This window comes from Leptonychotes weddellii, chromosome 1 (genome assembly GCF_054177405.1).
Source record: "Leptonychotes weddellii isolate Sample4059 chromosome 1, ASM5417740v2, whole genome shotgun sequence".
NCBI lineage: Eukaryota > Metazoa > Chordata > Mammalia > Carnivora > Phocidae > Leptonychotes > Leptonychotes weddellii.
The window spans coordinates 182951262-182972876 of record NC_138369.1 but is presented as its reverse complement, the minus strand read 5'-3'; the positions used below and the strand labels follow the sequence as shown (position 1 = coordinate 182972876).

Here is a 21615-nt window from a genome sequence, read left to right as displayed (position 1 = left end):
TTACTGTATTTTATCAGTCCTGACATTATTTTTTGTATTTGAATATCTCTGAATATGAGGGTGCTACTTTTTTTTTTTTTAAGATTTTATTTATTTGACAGAGAGAGAGAGAGCACAAGCAGGGGGAGCAACAGAGGGAGAGGGAAAGGGAGAAGCAGGCTCCCCACTGAGCAGGGAGCCTGATGTGGGGCTCGATCCCAGGACCCTGGGATCATGACCTGAGCTGAAGGCAGATGCTCAACCAACTGAGCCACCCAGGCGCCCCAATGTGGGTGCTTCTTATAGCCAGTATTACCTTATAATTACAATTGATTTTATATATATATGTAATTTTTTTTTTTTGAGGAGGGAGAGGGAGAGAGAGAACTTTTTTTTTTTTTTTTTAAGATTTATTTGAGAGAGGGACGCCTGGGTGGCTCAGTCAGTTTAAGCATCCAGCTCTTGATTTCGGCTCAGGTCATGATCTCAGAGTCGTGAGATCAGGCCCTGTGTTGGGCTCTGTGCTCATTCAGGAGTCTCCTTGAGACAGAGTTGATGCTCAACCGACTGAACCACCCAGGTGCCCCCCAATTGATATTTTTTTCTTTCTTGGTAAAAAAATATTCATGCATCTTAAAAAATCAGTGGTATCTTAGATTTAACGAAATATGTTACATTTCTAGATTCCTTTTTAGTAGTGAATCATTCCCTGAGTATTGTAACACATAGAACTTTTAGCATGGAGTATAATTTTTTTTTTTAATGTGTTGTTTGAATGTGTTTGCTAGTAGCTGGGGGGAGGGCAGGATTGGCCTCTAATGAGATTGGTCTATGACTCTTCTTTTTTATTAAATCATTTTTGGGTTTATCTGTTAAATTTCATTTCATAAAAGAGTTTGGAAACTTTCTGTGGATATCTTTTATTAATTTTAAGGACTATGTTAAAATATTAAGATTATGTAATCTCCTTATACTGTTAAGAGTTATAAAAGTTAAATTGTGCAGGTGCCTGGGTGGTTTAGTCTGTTAAGTGTCTGACTCTTGATTTTGGCTCGGGTCATGATCTCAGGGTCATGAAATTGAGCCCCCGTTGGGCTCCACGGTGAATGCAGAGCCTGCTTAAGGTTCTCTCTCCTTCCCCCCGTCCCTCCCCACACTGCTCGTGCATTCTCTCTCTCTCTCTCTAAAAACAAATAAGATATTTCAAAAAAAGTTAAATTGTAGAAGATGGAACTACTTACATCCATTAAGGATGCTGAGAAGAGGCTACATTTCTACTGTAAACGCATCTTGCTCTAACAAAAATGGCAAGAGAGGCTGAGTAAAGTGAGCCTGTTTATTATATAGAGATCAAATGTGTGACTTTGAGAAATGGATCAGAGAAAATCACTTGACTTTTAACACAGAGAGGAACTTAACTCTTGATTATAATGAGAACCTTAAAATATGACGCACCCTGAGTCATTTGTGTATAAATGTAAAATAGGCAAAGAAATCAGAAAATTGGCCCCTCTTCCATAATCTCCGGAGACAAGTGATAGTAATTTCTTAAAATTAACTATGTTTTCTGGGTGTAGTTTAGGTAGAGAGTAACATTTCTATCCACTAGGATATCTGTTAAGTTAAAAGATATGTTCAGTTATTCAGACTGACTTTTTTTTTATCTTTTTTTTTATTGTGTTATGTTAATCACCATACATTACATCATTAGTTTTTGATGTAGTGATCCATGATTCATTATTTGCGTGTAACACCCAGTGCTCCATGCAGAACGTGCCCTCTTTAATACCCATCACCAGGCTAACCCATCACCCCACCCCCCTCCCCTCTAGAACCCTCAGTTTGTTTTTCAGACTGACTTTAATTCGGAAATGTTTCTCTTTAAATGTTATGTAAATCTCTGCGACTGGTTTAGCAGCATGCGAGCTTATGAGATGATCTTGTGTTGTTCCAGGATAAATGCTGTGTCCAACGCTCAAGTGAGGGGGGACAGCTATGAAAGCGGCTGTTTGGGAAGAACAGGTAAAGGCACTTTTGAGTTTTAAGTGCACTGGCAGACAGGGATTTGAAGGCAGGAGAAAAAAGTCTCTTTATATAGGACTAGTTAGGATTACATAAAATTTTTTTTATTAACTTTGAAAAAAAGTTTTGGTGTTACTTAAATCCTTAATGAAGTTAAAGTTACCGCCAGAAGTACTACTTTAGTCATGTTTTACTGCTCATAGTCTATAAGTAAAATGTTATTATTTAAAATCAATGGCTCTTGGATTCCAGGTTACTCCTTCTGCAAAGCTAATGATGACTTTAGGATTTAATTAATCAATTACTCAATTTAGTCATGGAATTACTTAGAAGCTCCCCTAGCTTAGTTTGCCAGGGTTTCTCTAGCCCACAGAAAGGTGATTCTCCTTTTTTCTCTTCCCAAGTATGGCTTAACCCCTTTAATTGTTCATCTTTTAAATCTTCATTCAGTTCATTGTTATAGCAGGTGTATGCAAATATGTGACTGTCTTTGATATGCATACCATGTATTAGGTTAATAGTGTTTCCAGTGTTAATGCATTCTTCAGACAGCTGCAGACATGAGCAAAATCGTAAAGCCTATTCTTCATGCAGGTGCTCGAGTTTGGCTCTTCATTGGTTTCATGTTGATGTTTGGGTCACTTATTGCTTCCATGTGGATCCTTTTTGGTGCATATGTTACCCAAAGTAAGTATTTATTCCTGTTTTTTTTCATAGAGACTCAGATATGTCTTTTACATTTAGCTTAGTCCGTCAACCCCACCTGGAGTAAAATTTAGTCTAACTATTCACTTAGCTTGAAGATACATAAGTTGTTTGATAAAACTTCTCAGTGGGGTCCTTGATTGCAGTGGGATAGCCTGGTTGTGGAATCTAAGCCACTGACAAGACCAGGTAACAGGCCATCTCTAGAGTGTCTGATTTCCTTCCTTACCCTGGACAGCCAGGCTCTATACCAGAGGTCCGTTTACTGAGGGTTGTAAGTGGTAAAGTGAGAAGCCTGTACAGATCTGCAGTATCTTATATGTAATTCTAAAATCCACAAAGTGCTGAAAGTCAGGTTTTTCATAATCAGCTTGGCAGCAAAACCTGACCTAAGTTGACAGGGGGCTCCTTATGGTCTTTATTCCATTGAATAAGTATTCACGTATTTTCTTGCTGGAATGTGGTTGTATTTGATTGTGGATGCTGGTCCAAACAGAGCTGGGGTGCTCTGTAATATTTATGCCCTGTGTTAACCATTCTTAAATGTGCAAATTTTTGAATTCCAAAACATACCTTGCCTCAAGGATTTCTGCTCACGGGTGTGAACCCCGATATCTTTCCACGGATATCTCCTCTCTCCAACCCAGCCTGGAATTTTTCAGGCATAGGTGCAGGGGAGGCTTTTAGGGGTAAGACTGAATATGTGTGTGTAGCCTTCATACAGAAACTTGATGCTCACTCCACTCAGTGGCGTGAGCTCTCAGTGCACCGTTCTGAGCAGCTGCTCCAGGCACCATAGCTTTCCTCCAGGGTGGGTGGAGAGGCAGGACCCAGTCCCAGAAGAACCCCTTTCTCTCTCTTCACTCCGAAGACAGGAGTCTGTTTCAGATAACACGTAACACCACTTACTCATCTTCTGACCCCTCTACCCCCAGAATCTTTGTCACTCTGCTTAACTGTCACGTCTCCTTGTTCTTACCCACAGCTGACCTTTTAATACTGTTATAGGACCCCTTCAGTTCCTAGTTCAATCTTTGGAAACTTTGTTTTTCACTTGGCACAAAATAAGTTAGTACAAGTGGTTGGCTACTGTTTAAATAATACTGCTCATCAAGTGTATCTAAAATGTGTTATTTTAGGGGTGCTTGGCTGGCTCAGTCGGGAGGCTGTGCAACTGTTGACCTCAGGGTTGTGAGTTTGAGACCCCAATTGGGTGTAAAGATTACTTAAAAATAAAGTGTTATTTTAGTTATTAAAAATACTAACGGAGTACACAGTTCTAGTATGAAGCTCATGTGAAGGAAAGTGCTTTTTTTTTTTTTTTAAAGATTTTATTTTATTTGACAGACAGAGAGAGCACAAGCAGGGGGAGGGGCAGGCAGAGGGAGAGGGAGAAGCAAGCTCCCCGCTGAGCAGGGAACCCAATGCGGGACTCAATCCCAGGACTCCAGGATCATAACTTGAGCCGAAGGCAGACGCTTAACTGACTGAGCCACCCAGGTGTCCCTGAAAGTGCTTTTTTATTTTTATTTTATTTTTTATTTTTTTTTAAAAGATTTTATTTATTTATTTGACAGAGAGATAGCGAGAGCAGGAACACAAGCAGGGGGAGTGGGAGAGGGAGAAGCAGGCTTCCCACCGAGCAGGGAGCCCGATGTGGGACTCAATCCCAGGACCCTGGGATCATGACCTGAGCCGAAGGCAGATGCTTAACGACTGAGCCACCCAGGCGCCCGAAAGTGCTTTTTTAAAAACAGCTTTACTGAGATGTAATTTCCATTTAAAGTGTATATTTCAGTGCTTTTAGTATATTTAGAGTTATGCTACCATCACACAATCCAATTTTATTTTTTTAAAGATTTTATTTAAGAGAGAGTAAGAGTGGGGGGAGGGGCAGAGGGACAAGCAGGCTCCCCGCTGAGCATGGAGCCCTATATGGGGCTTGATCCCAGGACCTTGAGATCATGATCTGAGCCAAAGTCAGACGCTTAACCAACTGAGCCACTGAGGCGCCTCACACAATCTACTTTTAGAACATTTTATCACCCCAAAAAGAAACCCCTTACCCATTAGCAGTGACTTCCCATTACCTTTCTCCATCAGGCCTAGGCAACCACTAAGCTACTTTCTGTCTTTGTAGATTTGCCTATTTCATATAAATGGAATCATATAGGGAAGTGTGTCTTAATCTCACTCTATCCCTGACTCTTAAGTGCTATTACTGATTTCCTTGAAAAGTCTGCTTAGTTACTTCAAGCAACAGGTGAAACTTTCTGGTTTCTACTATGAAAATGGGTATAAATTATCATTTCTGGAAGGTGCGTAGGGAAGTATTAACGTTTGTAAATGTTGTGCACTCATTGGTTGTATTTTAATTTTTAAAGACCTAGTACACATTGAGAAATTTCTCAATTATGGATTTCATCTTTGTATTCCTACAGCAATACTCATTATATATATTTTTCTGTTTATAAACTGAATATGCTTTTACTTCAGAGAGCATTTCTAACACATAGTTCAGATCTTTTGCTGTACAGATTTTCTTGACCTATTACTAATCATAATAGCAGCTAACATTTATACAGCACTTTATGGGCCAAGTACTGTTCTAAGCACTCTATGTGGTCATACATTCCTCACTCTCTGTCTGTGGGGTAGGTGCTGTTATAGTGCCCACTTTACAGGTGAGGAAACTTAAGGGCATAATAAGGTTAAATAATTTGCCCACGGTCATACATTTAGTCACTTGGTAGAGTTAGGATTCACATCCGGGGATCTGTCTCAGACTTGGAGCTCTTGACCATGCTGTTGTATTGTTTGCTATGGTATCGAAAGCTAAAAATTGAAGGTTTTTTTCATCAGGTCTAGTATTTTTAATTGACAGTTCATAGTTTTATAAAAGTTAAAAATCCACAAAAATTTAAGTAGTTTCCAGTTTTTTTTTCTCTTCCTTTGAAGATAGTAACTTTCTTTCAGGGGAGATTCAGTGAAAGAACGTGATGAAGAATTAAAATGATCCTTTCTGTATCTGTAAGATTTGCACAATAAAACTCCTGAATTCATGAAAGAAAATAAGTGTACAGACTATTAAATCATCAAGAATTTAATGTGTACCTTTCTAACATTTCATATTTCTATATAGTAGTTTCCCCCCCATCTTATCCGCGACTGTTATGTACCAAGACCCCCATGGACGTCTGAAACCGTGGATGGTACTGATTCCTAACTATACTATGATTTCCCCATACATAAGGACCCATGATAAAGTTTAAGTTGTAAATTAGGCACAAGAAGAGATTAACCACATGACTAATAATAAAATGGAACAATTATAATAGTATACTATAATAAGTTCAAAATATCTTGTACTGTACTCACCCTTCTTGTTCCGGTGATGATGTGAGATGGTAACACGTCTGGGTGATGAAATGGAGGGAGGTGAGTGACGTAGGCATGTGACGTAGCCTTAGGTTACTGTTGACCTGATGATGATGAGAAATCAGAAGGACGATCGTCTGCTTCTGCATGGTGGTTGACCATGCATAAGTGAAACCTCGGGAGGCGAAACCGCAGATAAAGGGGAGAGCGCTGTATTGACCATGGAAAGTAAAGGGAGGAGCTGCTGCTTCCTCAGCAGTTCTGGCTCAGCTACAAGCATAGCGATTACTGTAGACAAAAAAAACCTATGAAGTTCACCATCTTTTATCCAGAGTGAAAACAGTCCTTTGTTTTGGGAGAACGAGATTGACATTTTCTTCCTTCAATTTCATTATAGATTTCTTAGCGTTAATGAATAATAGCCGTATTTTATAACATCTAGAGCATGTCATTAGGAGTGGCACAAATACTTTGTCACTGCCATTTGCCTTGTGTAATCTTCTGATCCATTTCACTTTGTGCAGATACCGATGTTTATCCAGGACTGGCTGTGTTTTTTCAAAATGCACTTATATTTTTTAGGTAAGTTGCCTAATTTTTTTTTTTTTTTTGGTGCAAAATGGTGGTTTTATTAAAGCACGGGGACAGGACCCGTGGGCAGAAAGAGCTGCTGCCAGTTGCCTAATTTCTTAACCACACCTGAAACATTTACAGAAATGTCACTTCATTATAAGAGCAGCATACAGAATGTATAAATCCCTTGAATTAGTTACAGTGTATAGAACTTCTTTGAAAAGGTAAAAATTCCACTATTGTATAAGGGCATACATAAACTATTTAACTGGGGTCCTGCTATGAGCTGAGAGCTCAGCTGGTTGATTTATATATGTCACCTTTTCAATTCCCATGTAATTGTCTTAAATACTTACTACTTACCAACCAGGTGGTGTTCCCGTTTTATAGATGAGGAAATAAGGCTCAGAGCCTACTTAATGACAAGTAATTGCAGAGTTGGGACTTGAACTCAGACTACTTCCATAGCCTGTTAAAAAACCATATCAGGGGGCGCCTGGGTGGCTCAGTTGGTTAAGCGACTGCCTTCGGCTCAGGTCATGATCCTGGAGTGCCAGGATCGAGTCCCCGCATCGGGCTCCCTGCTCGGCAGGGAGTCTGCTTCTCCCTCCGACGCTCCCCCCTCTCATGCTCTATCTCATTCTCTCTCAAATGAATAAATAAAATCTTTAAAAAAAAAAAAACACCGTATCAGGTACCTTTATTAAAAAAAGAAATCAGAATTAATACATATGCATGCCGTATACAAAACCTGGTTAGGAAATTGGATTTTTTTGTTAAGTTTTTAAGAAAACTAAAAGTAAAAATAAAAATAAAACAATATTAGAAGTATTTTATAGGGGTAGTCTTCTGAAAAAAACCCCAAAAAACCCTAAAATGAAGCTCGTGGGGTGCCTGCGTGGGTTAGTCAGTTAAGCATTTGGCTCTTGATCTCAGCTCCAGTCTTGATCTCAGGGTCATGAGTTTGAGCCCTACATTGGAGCCTACTAATAAAAAAATTTTAAGCTCATATCCTATGCTTTCCAGAATGAATGTCTTTTAATGTAAATATAAGTATTTTAGGCATCCATTTATAAATTTATACCCCCCAACCTCACAAAATCATTAGAATATAAGCCTTGAAGAACTTTGTTTTCGTCACTGTTTTTAAGCAATCTGATTACGGTGTTCCCTTTGGCAGCACATATATTGATCAATCTGATTATGATGTGCTGTGATGTAATTTTCTGCATATTTATTCTTTTGGGGGTTCATTGAGTTTCTTGGATCTGTATGTTTAGTTTTCATCAGATTTGGAATCTTTTTGCCATTACTTCTTCAAAGATTTTTTTTCTGTCCATCCCACTGTCCTCGGAGTCCAGTTACATGTATACCGGGCTGCTTGAGTCATCCCACACCCATGAGTGCTTTGTTCTGTTTTTGTTTTTGTTTTCTGTCTGTGTTTCATTTGGGATACTTGCTACTGTTATATCTTTAAGGTCACTAGTCTCTTCTGCAGTGTCCACAGTCATTCCCATCCAGTGTACCTGTCAGTTCAGACATGTGCATTTCATCTCCGTTTGCTTGATTTTCCATATTTCTTAGCATGCTCACGCTCTCTTCCACCTTCTTGAACATATGATGTATGTTTATAACCATTTCAGGGTCCCTTGAATTGTGTCAGTTCTGAGTCTGTTCCTGTTATTGCTACTTTGTCTTCATTTTGGGTCTTTTTCCTCCCATTTGCTTCTTTGCATGCAGCTGGTGGGGGGCTGGATTTTTTGGCATTCCTTTAAACATTTTTGAGCTTTGTTCTGGGTGCACTTGGGTCGCTTGGAAACAGTTTGATCCTTTTGAGTCTTGCTTGTAAGCTTTGGAGGGCAGGACTAGAGCAGCTGGAGGCTAGGACTGATGCGCCCCCTTACCAAGGCGGTGCCCTTCATGTGCCGTGTATTCTGAGGCGTCCCAACTCCGCTTAGGAGACTGTGAAGTCTTCCCGGCCCTGTGACAGCTCTGGGAGTGGCTCCTTCCCTTTCCTTGGGTAGTTTCTTCGCATTCATCTGCTGATCAGTACTCGGCAGAAGACTCAAGGGGAGCCTCCTGCGCATCTCCTGTGCTCCCTCTCTAGCTGTCTGTACTCTCCCTCCCAAATTCCAGCCCCCTTTGGCCTCTCTGTACTCTCAGCTCCATTCCCCCAGTTCAGGGAGACCGCTGTGCTCTGCCCTCTTACTGCACCATGGCCTGGAAACTCGTGGCTTTGAAAGATGTTTGACAGTTTCTGCTGTCTTGTGATCGTGTTTCTTGGCATGTGACCAACAACCTTCTGGGGGATACAGTTAAGTTTTCCTGAAGACATCTTAGGCACTGTTTTATTTTTTAAAAAGATTTTTATTTATTTATTTATTTGACACAGAGAGAGAGCACAAGCAGGGGGAGCAGCAGAGAGAGAGGGAGAAGCAGATTTCCTGCCGAGCAGGGAGCCCAGTGCGGGGCTTGATCCCAGGACCCTGGGATCATGACCTGGGCCGAAGGCAGATGCTTACCTGACTGAGTCACCCAGGAGCCCCAGGCACTGTTCAGAGATCAAATTGAGATTCAGATTCAGCCCTTGGTGGGGGTAGATGAGACCACGTAATTGACAGTTGGATGAACAGAAACCTTGCATGGGGAAAGGCCTGCGCTCATGGGGACTGGCTGCTACACTGGCTGGTAATGCGAGATCAGCTGTGTGCTCTGCTCAGAGCCTGGCAAGTTAAGCAGCCAGCTGGGCGCCTCCTCTCAGTACCGGAGTGCAGCCACTCTGCCTCTGCTTCCTTTGCAGCTGGCCCTCCCACCCACTGGCCCTCCACTTCTGCAGTTTCTTAAGGCTCCAGTCGGGGCCTCTTTTCCTTCTAAGTGAGCTTCTTTCTGCTCAGGACTTCGATTACTGCATATATGCCGATGAGTCACAGACGTCTATCTCCACGTCTGAACCGTGTGTCCAGTGTCCTATTTATCTTGAGTGGCTGACATTTCAAATCCAGCACATCCAACATGCCCGCAGCTCAGTTTCTGGTCCTTGCGTGCCCCACCTCTCTGCTCTTCTCCCACTTTCCCCTCCGCCGTACTTCGCTGAGATCATTCCCACTCTTCTTTTAGATCTCAGTTCAGCCATTTTCTCCGGAAGACCTTCTTGACTTCTCTAAACTCGGCGGATCCTTCTATTTCACTCCCTCGGCACCAGGTGCATCACCTTGACAGCATTTTTTTTTAGCTGTTGGAATTTGTCTCCCTCAGGCTGTCAGCTCTATTCGTGAGCACCATTGGCCTTGTTTTCACTCCTACATTCCTAGCACTTTGCTAAGAGCCTGCGGCCTTGCCAGGCCTCCTGGTACAGTAATTACATGGAAAATGTACGAAGAATTGCAGCATGGTCTGTTTTTAAGATTCTTCAGTTGCTGTAGAAACCCAGAGTTAAAAGGAGCCCTAATGCTGCCACTATGAGAAATTCCCCTATTCCTTACAAGTTTCCTATCTAATAACTTTCCAGGCTTTAAGAAAGCGTGTTTAATCAAGTTTAGCCATCAAGGTCAACAAATTGCTGTACAAAACAAGCACATTCAGACCAGCACCACTGTGGTCTTTTTGTTTAGAAATTGATACAAAGGAACCAGGGAGGTACCTGTCAAAGCATATTTAGAAAATGAATTCTTTGTTGCTCATTCCCATGCATTGTTTCCTCATGATTTATTTTCATATCTTTTAGCACTCTGATCTACAAATTCGGAAGAACTGAAGAGCTGTGGACCTGAAAGCACTTCTTAGATCACATTTCCTTTTGTTTTGTTATATTTGTAGATAAGTTTTTCTCTCAACATAATTTACACATTGCCAAATGGGATAGATTGTACATTAAGTGTTTTGTTTCTTGACACTTTTATGCTCTGAGTTTTGAAATAGTTTTATGAAGTTTCTGTCCTTTTTTAAAATCATTGAATAGATTGTTAATATGTACATATACAAAACTATATAGATGGGATGATGAGTATCAGTTTTTTATTCCTGAAGACTTAAAGCTTGATCTGTTCCCTGAGCCAGGGTTGTATCTTCATGTCATCTTGGAGTTTTGTTTTTAGTATCTTTAGTTTTAGTATCTTTAATTTCTGAAGATGTGCAAAAAAAAAAAAAAAAAAATTTAGCTCCATGCATCTGAAATAAGCACTGAGCCATTAACAAGGGTATTTCAGCAAGTTGTAATTTATTTTGGCTTAAAAATGAGATTTTTTAAAAGGAAAAATGTTTGTTCTTATGTATTAAAGAAATGGACTTTTATATGAAGATTTTTTAAATGCCTGAAGGACTAGTTTGAAAGCCTCTTTTAAAAACAGTTTCTCTAACGTGACTTTGAGAAGGGGTAATGCGTGATCAGGTGCGCTCAGTTTTATGTGGTCAGTGTGAAAAGGCTGTGCGACAGGTCAGCAGCTTCGGGTAACAACAGCTCCAACGGTCTGTCTAATGGGGCTCTCTGGGCGGGCTGCTCTTCTCTGACGCTCAAGTTCAGCATCAAGTGAGTGTGAGACAGCTGCAGTGTAAGAGCATGAACCATATAGCAAAAACTGGAATAATTAGTTTCAAGTTCAGCATCAAGCGAGTGTGAGACAGCTGCAGTGTAAGAGCATGAACCATATAGCAAAAACTGGAATAATTAGTTTCAAGATAAAGCACTTCTTCCCAAAGGGAATTATTATGACCTAGTGAAAAATTAGGCGTTATCTCCACTTAGTTACCAACCGCAAATGTCTCTTTGCACTAGCTCTCAAACTTTGGGTGGACTCTTCCTGCAGAATATGTCTTTAACCCGAAAGTCCATAATTCCAGTCGAAACCTTCTTTTGCTGAGTTTGAAACACTGTGCACCATGTGTATTCCTGCGAGAGGAGACGTCAAAGGGATGGTTGGGTCCTTGTTGCTACTTTTGCTTTCCTTTGTTATACAGGCTTTGTGTTGCACTTTTTTCCTCCAGAGGGATTTTATAGCACCTTTTGTTGTAAGACAGAATAATAGCAATGGTATAAATATGTAGCTTCTAATGCAAGCCTTATCTTGCTTTACCCTCTCTGCTCTCTGAGCGGGTTTACCGTGCACAGGGTATGAAGCGATTGTGGAACACTGTGCCTTTGTCTAGACACCTTCTTGTTTAATTACTCCTTCCTCTGTTGTTGTGTTTCCCTCCAAATGTCAGTAAACTTTGTCTTGCTTCCAACAACTTGTAAGGCTCATTACTGGTGGCCGCTCTCTCGTCACGTGTTGCAATAAATACTGTTTTTCACACATCCTAATATTGTGAAATCAGTTGGAGAAAATGAACCATAAAAATTGGCTTGTTGTTCATTTTCAGTTATTCAAGTGGACCCGGTCACAGAAACAGTTTATCTTTGTGACATAAAGAGAAATACATTCTACTCAGATGTGTAAAATGCTGGTATGATGGCTAGTGAAGGGCGTGCCGGAAGACCGACTGAAGTAGTGACTGTTTTCTCCATTCTTGATTCTGCCATGAATTTATTTTGTAACTGTGAGCAAATCACTTAATTTTCCTGTTTACTCACTTAAAAAGGGGTGGGGGGAAATGTTTGTATCCACCCTTACAGATATTATAAGAAAAGATGGAGCCCTTCATAATCATTTAAAAATACGTTGTGGGGGTCGCCTGGGTGGCGCAGTCGGTTAAGCATCTGACTCTTGGTTTTGGCTCAGGTCATGATTTCAGGGTCCTGGGATCGAGCCCCACGTCAGGCTTCACGCTCTGTGGCTTTGGCTTTAGATTCTTTCTCCCTCTCCTTCCCCCTCTGCTTCTCCCTGCTCGTGCGTTCTCTGTCTCTCTAAAATAAATAAAATCTTAAAAAAAAAAAAAGAATACGTGGGATTCTCTTAATAGAAAGCTCTCCCTGTTACACAGGTTCAATAGCTGTTGAATCTGTCTTTTGGTGTTTGTATATAGACCAGTATTACCAGAGCATCCTGTTTCATTACACTGTTTCTGAGATCCTTGTATTCCTTGCGGTGTTGCCAGTGTGAAAAAACAGAGGCTAAATTTTTCCATTATATAAATTTTGATGTGTGTCAGCATAGTGGAGTAGCAGGGTTAAAGAGGGAGAGATTGATGTTATCAAGCCATGTAACATTTGCTACTTGAGCAAGAACCCCACCCAGATGTTTGACATTGAACTCAGGTTCTCAACATTTTCCACGATGGAAGGCTTTTCGATCATAACGTCAACTTGTTACATTTTATTTTTTTAAAGATTTATTTATTTGACAGAGACACAGCGAGAGAGGGAACACAAGCAGGGGGAGTGGGAGAGGGAGAAGCAGGCTTCCCGCTGAGCCGGGAGCCCGATGTGGGGCTCGAGCCCAGGACCCTGAGATCATGACCTGAGCCGAAGGCAGACGCTTAATGCCTGAGCCACCCAGGGGCCCCTCATTGTTCCATTTTAGATTTAATTACTTCATATGAAATAACCTCTGCCAGTCTTATGAATTAATCCCAATTTTTCCTGCACTCACCTGTCCTCACACTCTAATTTTGATTCTGTTTAAAGTTTATAAAAGTTTGGGGCTACTTTTAGACGATCTGAAGTAACAGCCTATTAAATCCCGAGGGAGAAACATCTGGTGTTAATTTTATTCTCCAAACAGTCGCATTTTGTGGTTAACTGTGTGTGCAGTTAGGTTAGAACAATCTTCTTCACTGTATCTGTTCAGACAGGAAAAACTGAAGTAGAAACTACTTGAAGTAGAAATTATTGAGTTACTTTGTTGATTGTTTTTATTTCTTTGATGGAAAACAGAGGAATAGCCTGGAGTAACTGATACGTTCAGTGCTTTTCTGAAGAATGATGGAGGAAAATCAGGGTATGCTTATTTAATCCTGGAGTAGATACTCAACCTTGACGGAATTGTGGCAATTTTTGCTTTCACAACCCATTCCCATTTTCCTAAAAATAGTCTTTATGATAGTTCCATTTTACTAAAAATGTACTCAGTTATATTTTCTTTGCTATCTAGACAGCCTTTACTTTTCTTAGTGACCCTTCCCCTCAGTTTCATTATGAACAAGCCCAAATATTTTCTCCACCCTTCTTTTCCCTTTCCCCCTCTGTACCTTCAACTTACAAGGTTTCCAAATAAATTCTCATTGTTCAAGATAGGTGGGTTTTTTTTTTTAATAAAGATTTTTATTTATTTGTCAGAGAGCACAAGCAGAGGGAGTGGCAGGCAGAGGGAGAAGCAGGCTCTCCGTGGAGCAGGGAGCCGGATGTGGGGCTCTGGGGCTCAATCCCAGGACCCTGGGATCATGACCTGAGCCGAAGGCAGATGCTTAACCAACTGAGCCACCCAGGCGTCCCAAGATAGGTGCGTTCTGTGAAGTTTCCCCAACACTGAAGTAGCGAATCATACTTCCTGGAGGGGATACAGGGTTCGGTTAGCCTTTTCCTCAAACCATCAATACGTAACCTGGCTTCATGTGTGTCTCTGTTGAAAACCACCTTATTTAATATCACTGATTCATTAACCTTGAGCTCAAAAGGGCACTATCACTCATGCCTGAAGGAAGCTTCTCAGCCCCTGGTGGTCCCTCCGGGAGGCCCATCCCAGCCTGCTTGTGCTCGGGACACAAGATGGCACTTAGCACCGCGCCGGGGTGGTTCACGCGGCGAAATCAGCAAGACACCAGAATGGGAGGTACGCAGCGGTAAATCGACTGTGGGAAGGGCCCTCGGTCACAGCATGAGCGCTGAAGCAACAAAAAGGCAGAGGTCCCCGGGGTCCATCCCAGCTGGGATCACGCCCGGCAGGGGACTCCGTTGCAGGCCACTCCTCGCATGCGCGCCGATGGCCTGCGAGTGCCCCGAGTATTGATGGGAGAGCGACAGGTCAGTATTTTAGCAAGCAGTCCCACTTACAAGTAATGAACATCGGCTGTAGCTACAGAGCGCCTGTTGCCCTCATTTTCCTCCAACGCCGTGTTCTTTTCCCACCATCATTCCTCTCTGGGCCCGTTTCTTTCCTGGCTCCATGCCCTACCGCCGGCTTCCCCTGTCAGGGCCCTGCTGCTTAGAGCCATTTCCCTGCTCCACACTGAGAGCTGACATTTCCTGAGAATGTTGTTTGCGGGTAGAATCTGAAACCAGCCTTACCCACGCCGGCCCCCTACTCAGCAGAGGGCAGGGAGAGACCGAAGAAAGAGGCTACTTCAGGCTGCTAGGTGGCAAGGTTTTAAAAAAATTATTATTTTTTATTTTAGGGAGAGAGAGGGAGATGGAGCACATGAGCAGGGGGAGGGGCAGAGGGAGAGAGGATCTCAAGCCGACTCCCCTCTCAGCGCAGAGCCCGACTGGGGGCTCGATCCCACCACCCTGAGATCATGACCTGAGCCAAAATCAAGGGCTGGCTGCCCAACCAGCTAAATCCCCAGGTGCCCCAGGTGGCAGCTTTAATGAGCAAGGGACCTGGCAGAGGAGGCTCGAGGCTCCACCTGGGCAGCAGCAAGACGAACGGATCCCCGCACCAGCCCTAACACCAGATCTTCAAAGTGGATAAAGGGGCCCTAACCGGCTTCAGTGGCGTGGACCGCCCAGGTGTTCTCCGCACCGCAACCCCATCTCCAGGCGGTGTCCTGGGAGCAGCCTCTGGGAGCGGGGAAGGCAAGGGGAACCCACATTCCAAGGACGGGGGAGGGGGTGACCAGTCGGGGGGCCAGCTCTCAGGTCAACTGGCCGCATCTTTTCAGGGACCTTCCCCAACAAACACTGTGCCCTACGTGTTCTCATTTTACTGTCGGGTTGGAGGTAGGACCTTCTATCTGGAGAAGTGAAGTAACCTGCCCTCCGATTGGGGTCACAGCTCGGGCCCTTTGCTCCTGAGTGTGGGGCCCTGCTCTTCCCTCAGCCTCCTTCCCCACGCCGCCCACAACACTGGTGTTCCTTGGGAAAAACAGGTGTCGTGGTCAAAGAAGCTCGGGAATCCTTGGGCTGAACCAGGTTAAAACATTTGTTTTTTCCTGTAAAGTTTTTTCTTTTTTAAGATTTTATTTATTTATTTGAGAGAGCCAGCGTGAGCATGTGCGGGCGAGCAGGGGGAGGAGCAGAGGGGGAGGGAGAGGGACAAGTGGACTCCACACCGAGGTGGGGCTCCATCCCACCACCCGAGAGCACAACCTGAGAGGAAACCAGGAGTTGAGGACGGAGAAAGGAGGGAGGAGTATTTCCAGTGGCACTGTTCCTAGAGATTTCTGGTTTTTGAGTTGGGGTTCTTGGGGAACCATTTATATTTAGGTTGGTTTACTTGTCCCTAAATCTGGCCCCTTAGCTCTGTGACCCCAAGGCTGTTTGCCGATCTGGAAGTGTTGTTTGAGAATGAACGCGAGCAGGGGCCTAGCTTTGTGCCCCGGAACAGTTAAGGGCTCAATAAAAGTGGGTCCTTATTTCTCCTGGAGGGCTTTGCCTGAAGGGAGGGATGTTTCCTTCCTCTTTCGATGGCTTTTCAGCCTCTTGGCACAAGGTGGCGTGCCACCTTAAAGAAAAACCGTCGGGAGCCCATTGGTTTTTGTTTTCTTTCTAGCCTGCTTGTGCTTCTGTCTTTGCAGCAGTTTAAACACAGCTTATGTCATTTTACATTGGGTTTTCGGATGATAATCTATGCCTCCTCAAGGTATTTTAAATCTCTACAAGTAGGTGTGGCAGGGGCCTTCCAGACCCTCAGGGATGATGCAGAGAGCACCAGTCTTTGATTTGGGAGCACCTATTCCAAGTGCCAAAAAGTGTTCAGGATGATGTTAAGTGTATTTCCCTCCACTCTGAAAGTTGAGAATTTATTTTTTCTTAAAATTTTTTTTAAAAGATTTTATTTATTCACTTGAGACACAGAGAGATGAGCAGGGAGAGAGGCAGAGGGAGAGGGAGAAGCAGGCTCCCTGCTGAGCCAGGAGCCCGACGTGGGGCTCCATCCCAGAACCCTGGGATCATGACCTGAGCCGAAGGCAGATGCTTAACCATCTGAGCCACCCAGGCGCCCCTATTTTTTCTTAATTTTTTAAAAAAGATTTTATTTATTTGAGAGAGAGAGAGAGAGCGCACCAGCAGGAGGAGTGGGAGAGGGAGAAGCAGGCTCCTGGCTGAGCAGGGAGCCCGATGCGGGGCTCGATCCCAGGACCCTGAGATCATGACCTGAGCCGAAGGCAGACGCTTAACCAACTGAGCCACCCAGGCGCCCCAACTCAGAGAATTCCTATACAACCTTCAGATTCTCCAAATATAAACATTTTACCACATTTGCTTTAGTCTATTTTTTTTTCTGAGATGTATGACAATATGCTGCAGGTGTGATACTTTTTCACCCTTGAACATTTCTGTGTACATTTCTCCAAGTCCTAACTGCTGTACACACAATACCAAGGTCAGGAGGTTAACCTTGATACAGCGCTAAGCACTGTATCCAAATGTTGCCGGGTGCCCCACCTACGTGCTTCATAGTAAAGGAAAACAAGCGTTTTCCTTTTCCAGAATCCAATCCCTGAGTAATCCCTGCTTGTGTGTCCCCTGAAAGGGCTCTCGGCTTGAACGATTCTTCAGCCTTTGTCTTTCATGACTAAGCATTTTTGAAGTCCGCAGACCAGTTCGTTGTTTTATAGAATGCCCCTCAATTTAAGTTTGTGTGATGTTCCCTCACCATTATAGGTTATTCGTTTTTTTGGCAGGAATACCACAAAAGCCACGTTTGTTACCTTTCAGTACTCCTATCACAACCATTGAAACGGTCTGCTTGAGGTGGTGTCTAGCTGCTCTATTTTTCTCCTTTGTAATTCATTTAGGTAACCTGTGGGGACAGCGACTGATTAACTTAGTAAATAGAACAAACTCTGATTTGTTTACTAACGGCATTATGCGGAGTCAAATGAAAGTAGGGGTCTTGGGACAGGGCGGATGGGATATACATTTGTGTGTAGCAAATTATAATCCTTCCCTTACATATATAAACGCTTCTCATCCACTTGTAGATAAACCCAGATGCGGAGGTGGGGGTGGCGAGAGAGGAAGGGGGTCAAGCCGCATCCTGAAATCTGCTAGTTTTCCGTCCCTTACATCCTAGTTTCTCTCAGGCCAGAGCCCTGCACTTTCATTATATATGAAATTTGTGATAGTATTTCATTATAAAAAGGAACATTCTCATAGAAAATGTCTGGAAAACAGTGTAGAAAGGAAATGCACGTTACCATCTAAAGTCTACTGGTGGCATTTGGTGTATACTAAGTTTTATTTATTTATTTTTAAAGATTTTATTTATTATTTGAGAGAGAACACAAGCGGGGGGAGGGGCAGAGGGAGAGGCAGACTCCCTGCTGAGCAGGGAGCAAGAGGCGGGACTCGATCCCAGAACCTCAGGATCATGACCTGAGCCGAAGGCAGATGCTTAACCGACTGAGCCACCCAGGCACCCCTGGTGTATACTAAGTTTTAAATCTGATTTTGCAGGTTAACACGGAAACCTCAGCATTACTTTTGACAGTCCTTCATGAGAAAATTCCAAGTCTCAGAGGAGCCGAACGTATTTTTGGAACTTCAGGGGCTTACAAATCAGGATTATTAATATGTGCTGTGTACATTTGTGTTCTGTGTATGTACATGGCACTGCTGGGGGTTGTGCACTGCACAACTTCTGCAGGTGTATGTATGGCCTTGACTGTGGTACGTAGTCATTGGCGTGGGGCTGGCCACTTGAGAAGTGTTTGGGGGACCCTGGAGGTACACACAGTCATACGAAGGTTCACAGCAACATTTCAGAAAGAAACTAGTTAAGGGCGCCTGGGTGGCTCAGTCGGTTGAGCGACTGCCTTCGGCTCAGGTCATGATCCCGGGGTCTTGGGATCAAGCCCCACATCGGGCTCCCTGCTCAGCGGGGAGCCTGCTTCTCTCTCTCTCTCCCTCTGTCTCTGGCCCCCACTGTACCCGCTCTCTCTCTCAGATAAATAAATAAAATCTTAAAAAACAAACACAAAACCACTAAGGACAGAAATAAGTGATTGTAAACGAAATAAGAGTCATAAAGGCGGTTGCCCCAAGCACCAGGTAGGGACTGAGCTGTTCCCACACTGGCGATTGGTGGGTGACCTGGCAGTGATCATTACTCCAGTGCATCAGCCCGTGTCCTACAGATACAGAGTCTTCTCCCTCTGCACCCCCCTGCCTCCAACTCCTGCTCGTTGGACGCGGGCCTCCCTTCCCTACCCGCATGCCCAGGGCTCCTCACCCCATGGGCCTCAGCACCACCCCGACCGAGGATCTGGCGGCAATCTGCGCAGCCGGGCACCGTGGGGCCCCCAGGGGGCGCTATGCACAGCTCAGGAACCCCAGACACTTGGGTTTACTTAGAAAATCCGTGGCGCTTGAAAGCAAAATGTCTTGCAAGTCGGATGTCTAATTCACACAAATATAGGCCAGAGGTGGCCTTGTTCCAACGAATCCATCATCTCTGGGGGCCCTATTCTTGGTAGAGGGCCCCCTCGCCACCACACTGACCCGCATGCTCCTGAACTCTGCCTCCAGCCGGCTCTAGGACATAGTCCGCAAGGGGCTTTGCGCAGTACATGCAAGAATTAAATCCCTCTCCTCCGGGATAATGAGCCCTGAATGTGAGCCCTGAGTGAGAGCATCTCAGCGTCACGTGGCTTCTTGCAGGGACTTTGTATACACTTAAATAATGGGAATGGGTCTGTTTTCTCCTGTACAGCGAACAGTTCATTGTAGAGATCAAGGGGCATCAAACACTCTTGGGAAAGGGGCACACAGTAAATATTTTAGGCTCCGTGGGCCTCCTCAGTTCTGCTGAGCAGTGCAAAATCAAACAGCCATGAGTGAGCATCACTGGGCTCCAATGAAATTTAAATTCCATGTGCTTTTCATGTGTGATGAAATACTATTCTTTTGATCCCCTCCCCCGCCCACCATTTAAAGGTGTAGAAACTATTTTTAGCTTCAAAGACAGGGGGAGCAGGCTGGATTTGCTGAATGGCTTGCAGTTTGCCCTGTTGTAAATGATTTATAAGGTTGCTTCTGACTCATTTTATGGTTAGGTACTTAGCTTGACTAGAAACTGAAGTCCCAAGTTAGTATAAGTATGAATTCCATTGACTAGCCCTTCATTTTACAAAGTAGATCTAGGTGCTTTGGGGGGGCAGATATTTAGAAAAGGAGAATCTTCCTCAGCTAATTCCTGTCCTTCTCCCCCTGGATCATAGGCCAGCCCCACACCTCCTTGGGGTGTTTACCGAGTTAGGGTGGTGAAGCGGGTTTGGTGTTATTGGTGCCCTCTCCCCTCTAACGCAATAATGTTGGCCAGCCTGGCCCCAGGCAGGCCCCTGGGAGCATTGCTGGCTCCGGGCTTGGCCTCGAGTTTGTCACGGACTTCAGCCACTGCCTTCAACTAAGAAGGGCCTTTCTGGGCCTGGACCACAGTGAACTCCTGCTGCAAGCCACTGGACCGATTCTGCCCTGAAGCCAGTTCAGTCTTATCAGAATCTGGTCCCCGGACAGCTGGAACTAACTCCCTTCTACACAGGGGGACACGTAGGTGGCTTACTTTCTAGCAGAACTGATCTGCCCCCCTCTCTTTTGGGCTCAAACTCTTAGCCTGCTTTCTGCTGCACACATGCATGTCCTCCTACCCTACCTTCACCCCACGGCCCCAAAGAGGAAGCTCTTCTCTCTTAAATCCCCTAAAGGATCCGAGGTATGGGTTCATAGTCTCCACCTACTAGCTCTTCCTCCAAACCGGTCCCGACGACAGTGTGCACCGAATAGATAAAGTGGATCTCTCCCAGGAGGACTTGCATGGAGTGGGGGCTGTGGGTGGGGTCCTTTTATCTCTTATCACTCTGGACAGCCAAGCACACAGTGCTTGCTTAGAAGGTCAGCCCCGGGCGCCTGGGTGGCTCAGTTGGTTGAGCGACTGCCTTCGGCTCAGGTCATGATCCTGGAGTCCCGGGATCGAGTCCCGCATCGGGCTCCCTGCTCAGTGGGGGGGTCTGCTTCTCCCTCTGACCCTCTTCCCTCTCGTGCTCTCTGTCTCTCATTCTCTCTCTCTCTCAAATAAATAAATAAAATCTTAAAAAAAAAAAAAAGAAGGTCAGCCCCAGGGCCAATTCCTCCCCAGTAGCACAGGCCCCAAATGAGACACAGGTGGTCCCATCAGAGAGTGCTAGAAGCTTCTTATTCCTACAGTCACTGCCTTCTCTTCCCAGTTTGGCTGCCAGAGGGGCTTCTTTGTAAAGCAGACCCTGAGTGATACTGCAAGTATATCACTTGGGTGTGTGTGGGGGGGGGGGGAGGGTACACATGGCTATGCGTCCATTTCCTAAATGCTAAGAGTCATAGAAATGGATTTTTAATCCAAAGGCTTTGAACCAAAGAATCTGTCAATACTTACACGATCATACCCGGTGGGTATCATCACCGTTGACGGTTAGCCAATTCTCTTTACTGCCTACAAACCCCTGTCTTGGTCAATACATGAGTCATCACTGGTGACGTGCTCATGCAGCTTCTGAAAATGCCCTTTAGACCTTCCTAAGGAATCGAGGGACGCACGGAGACAGTTCTCACTGAGTGACCATGAGGTCTTGGGAGCTCTACCAGGGGTTTCTTTTTTTGTTTGTTTGTTTAAGATTTTTTATTTATTCATTTGACAGAGAGAGACATAGCGAGAGCAGGAACACAAGCAGGGGCAGTGGGAGAGGGAGAAGCAGGCTTCCCGCGGAGCAGGGAGCCCGATGCGGGACTCGATCCCAGGACCCTGGGATCATGACCTGAGCCGAAGGCAGACGCCTAACGACTGAGCCACCCAGGCGCCCAATACCAGGGGTTTCTTAAGAAAACAGAAATGTTGGGGCGCCTGGGTGGCTCAGTCGTTAAGCGTCTGCCTTAGGCTCAGGTTATGATCCCAG

General features: G+C 44.3%; 1 protein-coding gene and 1 long non-coding RNA gene across 3 annotated transcripts in view; one reads left to right on the top strand and one right to left on the bottom strand.

Annotated features, from left to right (window-relative positions):
- TMEM50B (transmembrane protein 50B) overlaps positions 1 to 11953 on the top strand; it is a 34817-nt gene extending 22864 nt beyond the window's left edge. For both annotated transcript variants that reach the window (XM_081799618.1, XM_081799621.1), the window contains exons 4-7: positions 1934 to 2001; positions 2596 to 2688; positions 6609 to 6666; positions 10382 to 11953. In XM_081799618.1, the coding sequence (XP_081655744.1) occupies positions 1934 to 2001; positions 2596 to 2688; positions 6609 to 6666; positions 10382 to 10427 (265 nt within the window). In that variant the 3' untranslated portion in view covers positions 10428 to 11953. The remainder of the gene's footprint in view (positions 1 to 1933; positions 2002 to 2595; positions 2689 to 6608; positions 6667 to 10381) is intronic.
- LOC145716359 (uncharacterized) lies at positions 7 to 7274 on the bottom strand. Its single transcript, XR_014138991.1, has 2 exons — positions 7021 to 7274; positions 7 to 6259 (listed from the first exon to the last, which is right to left on the bottom strand). It is a non-coding gene; the product is annotated as an uncharacterized LOC145716359 (long non-coding RNA).
- Positions 11954 to 21615: the final 9662 nt, after the last annotated feature.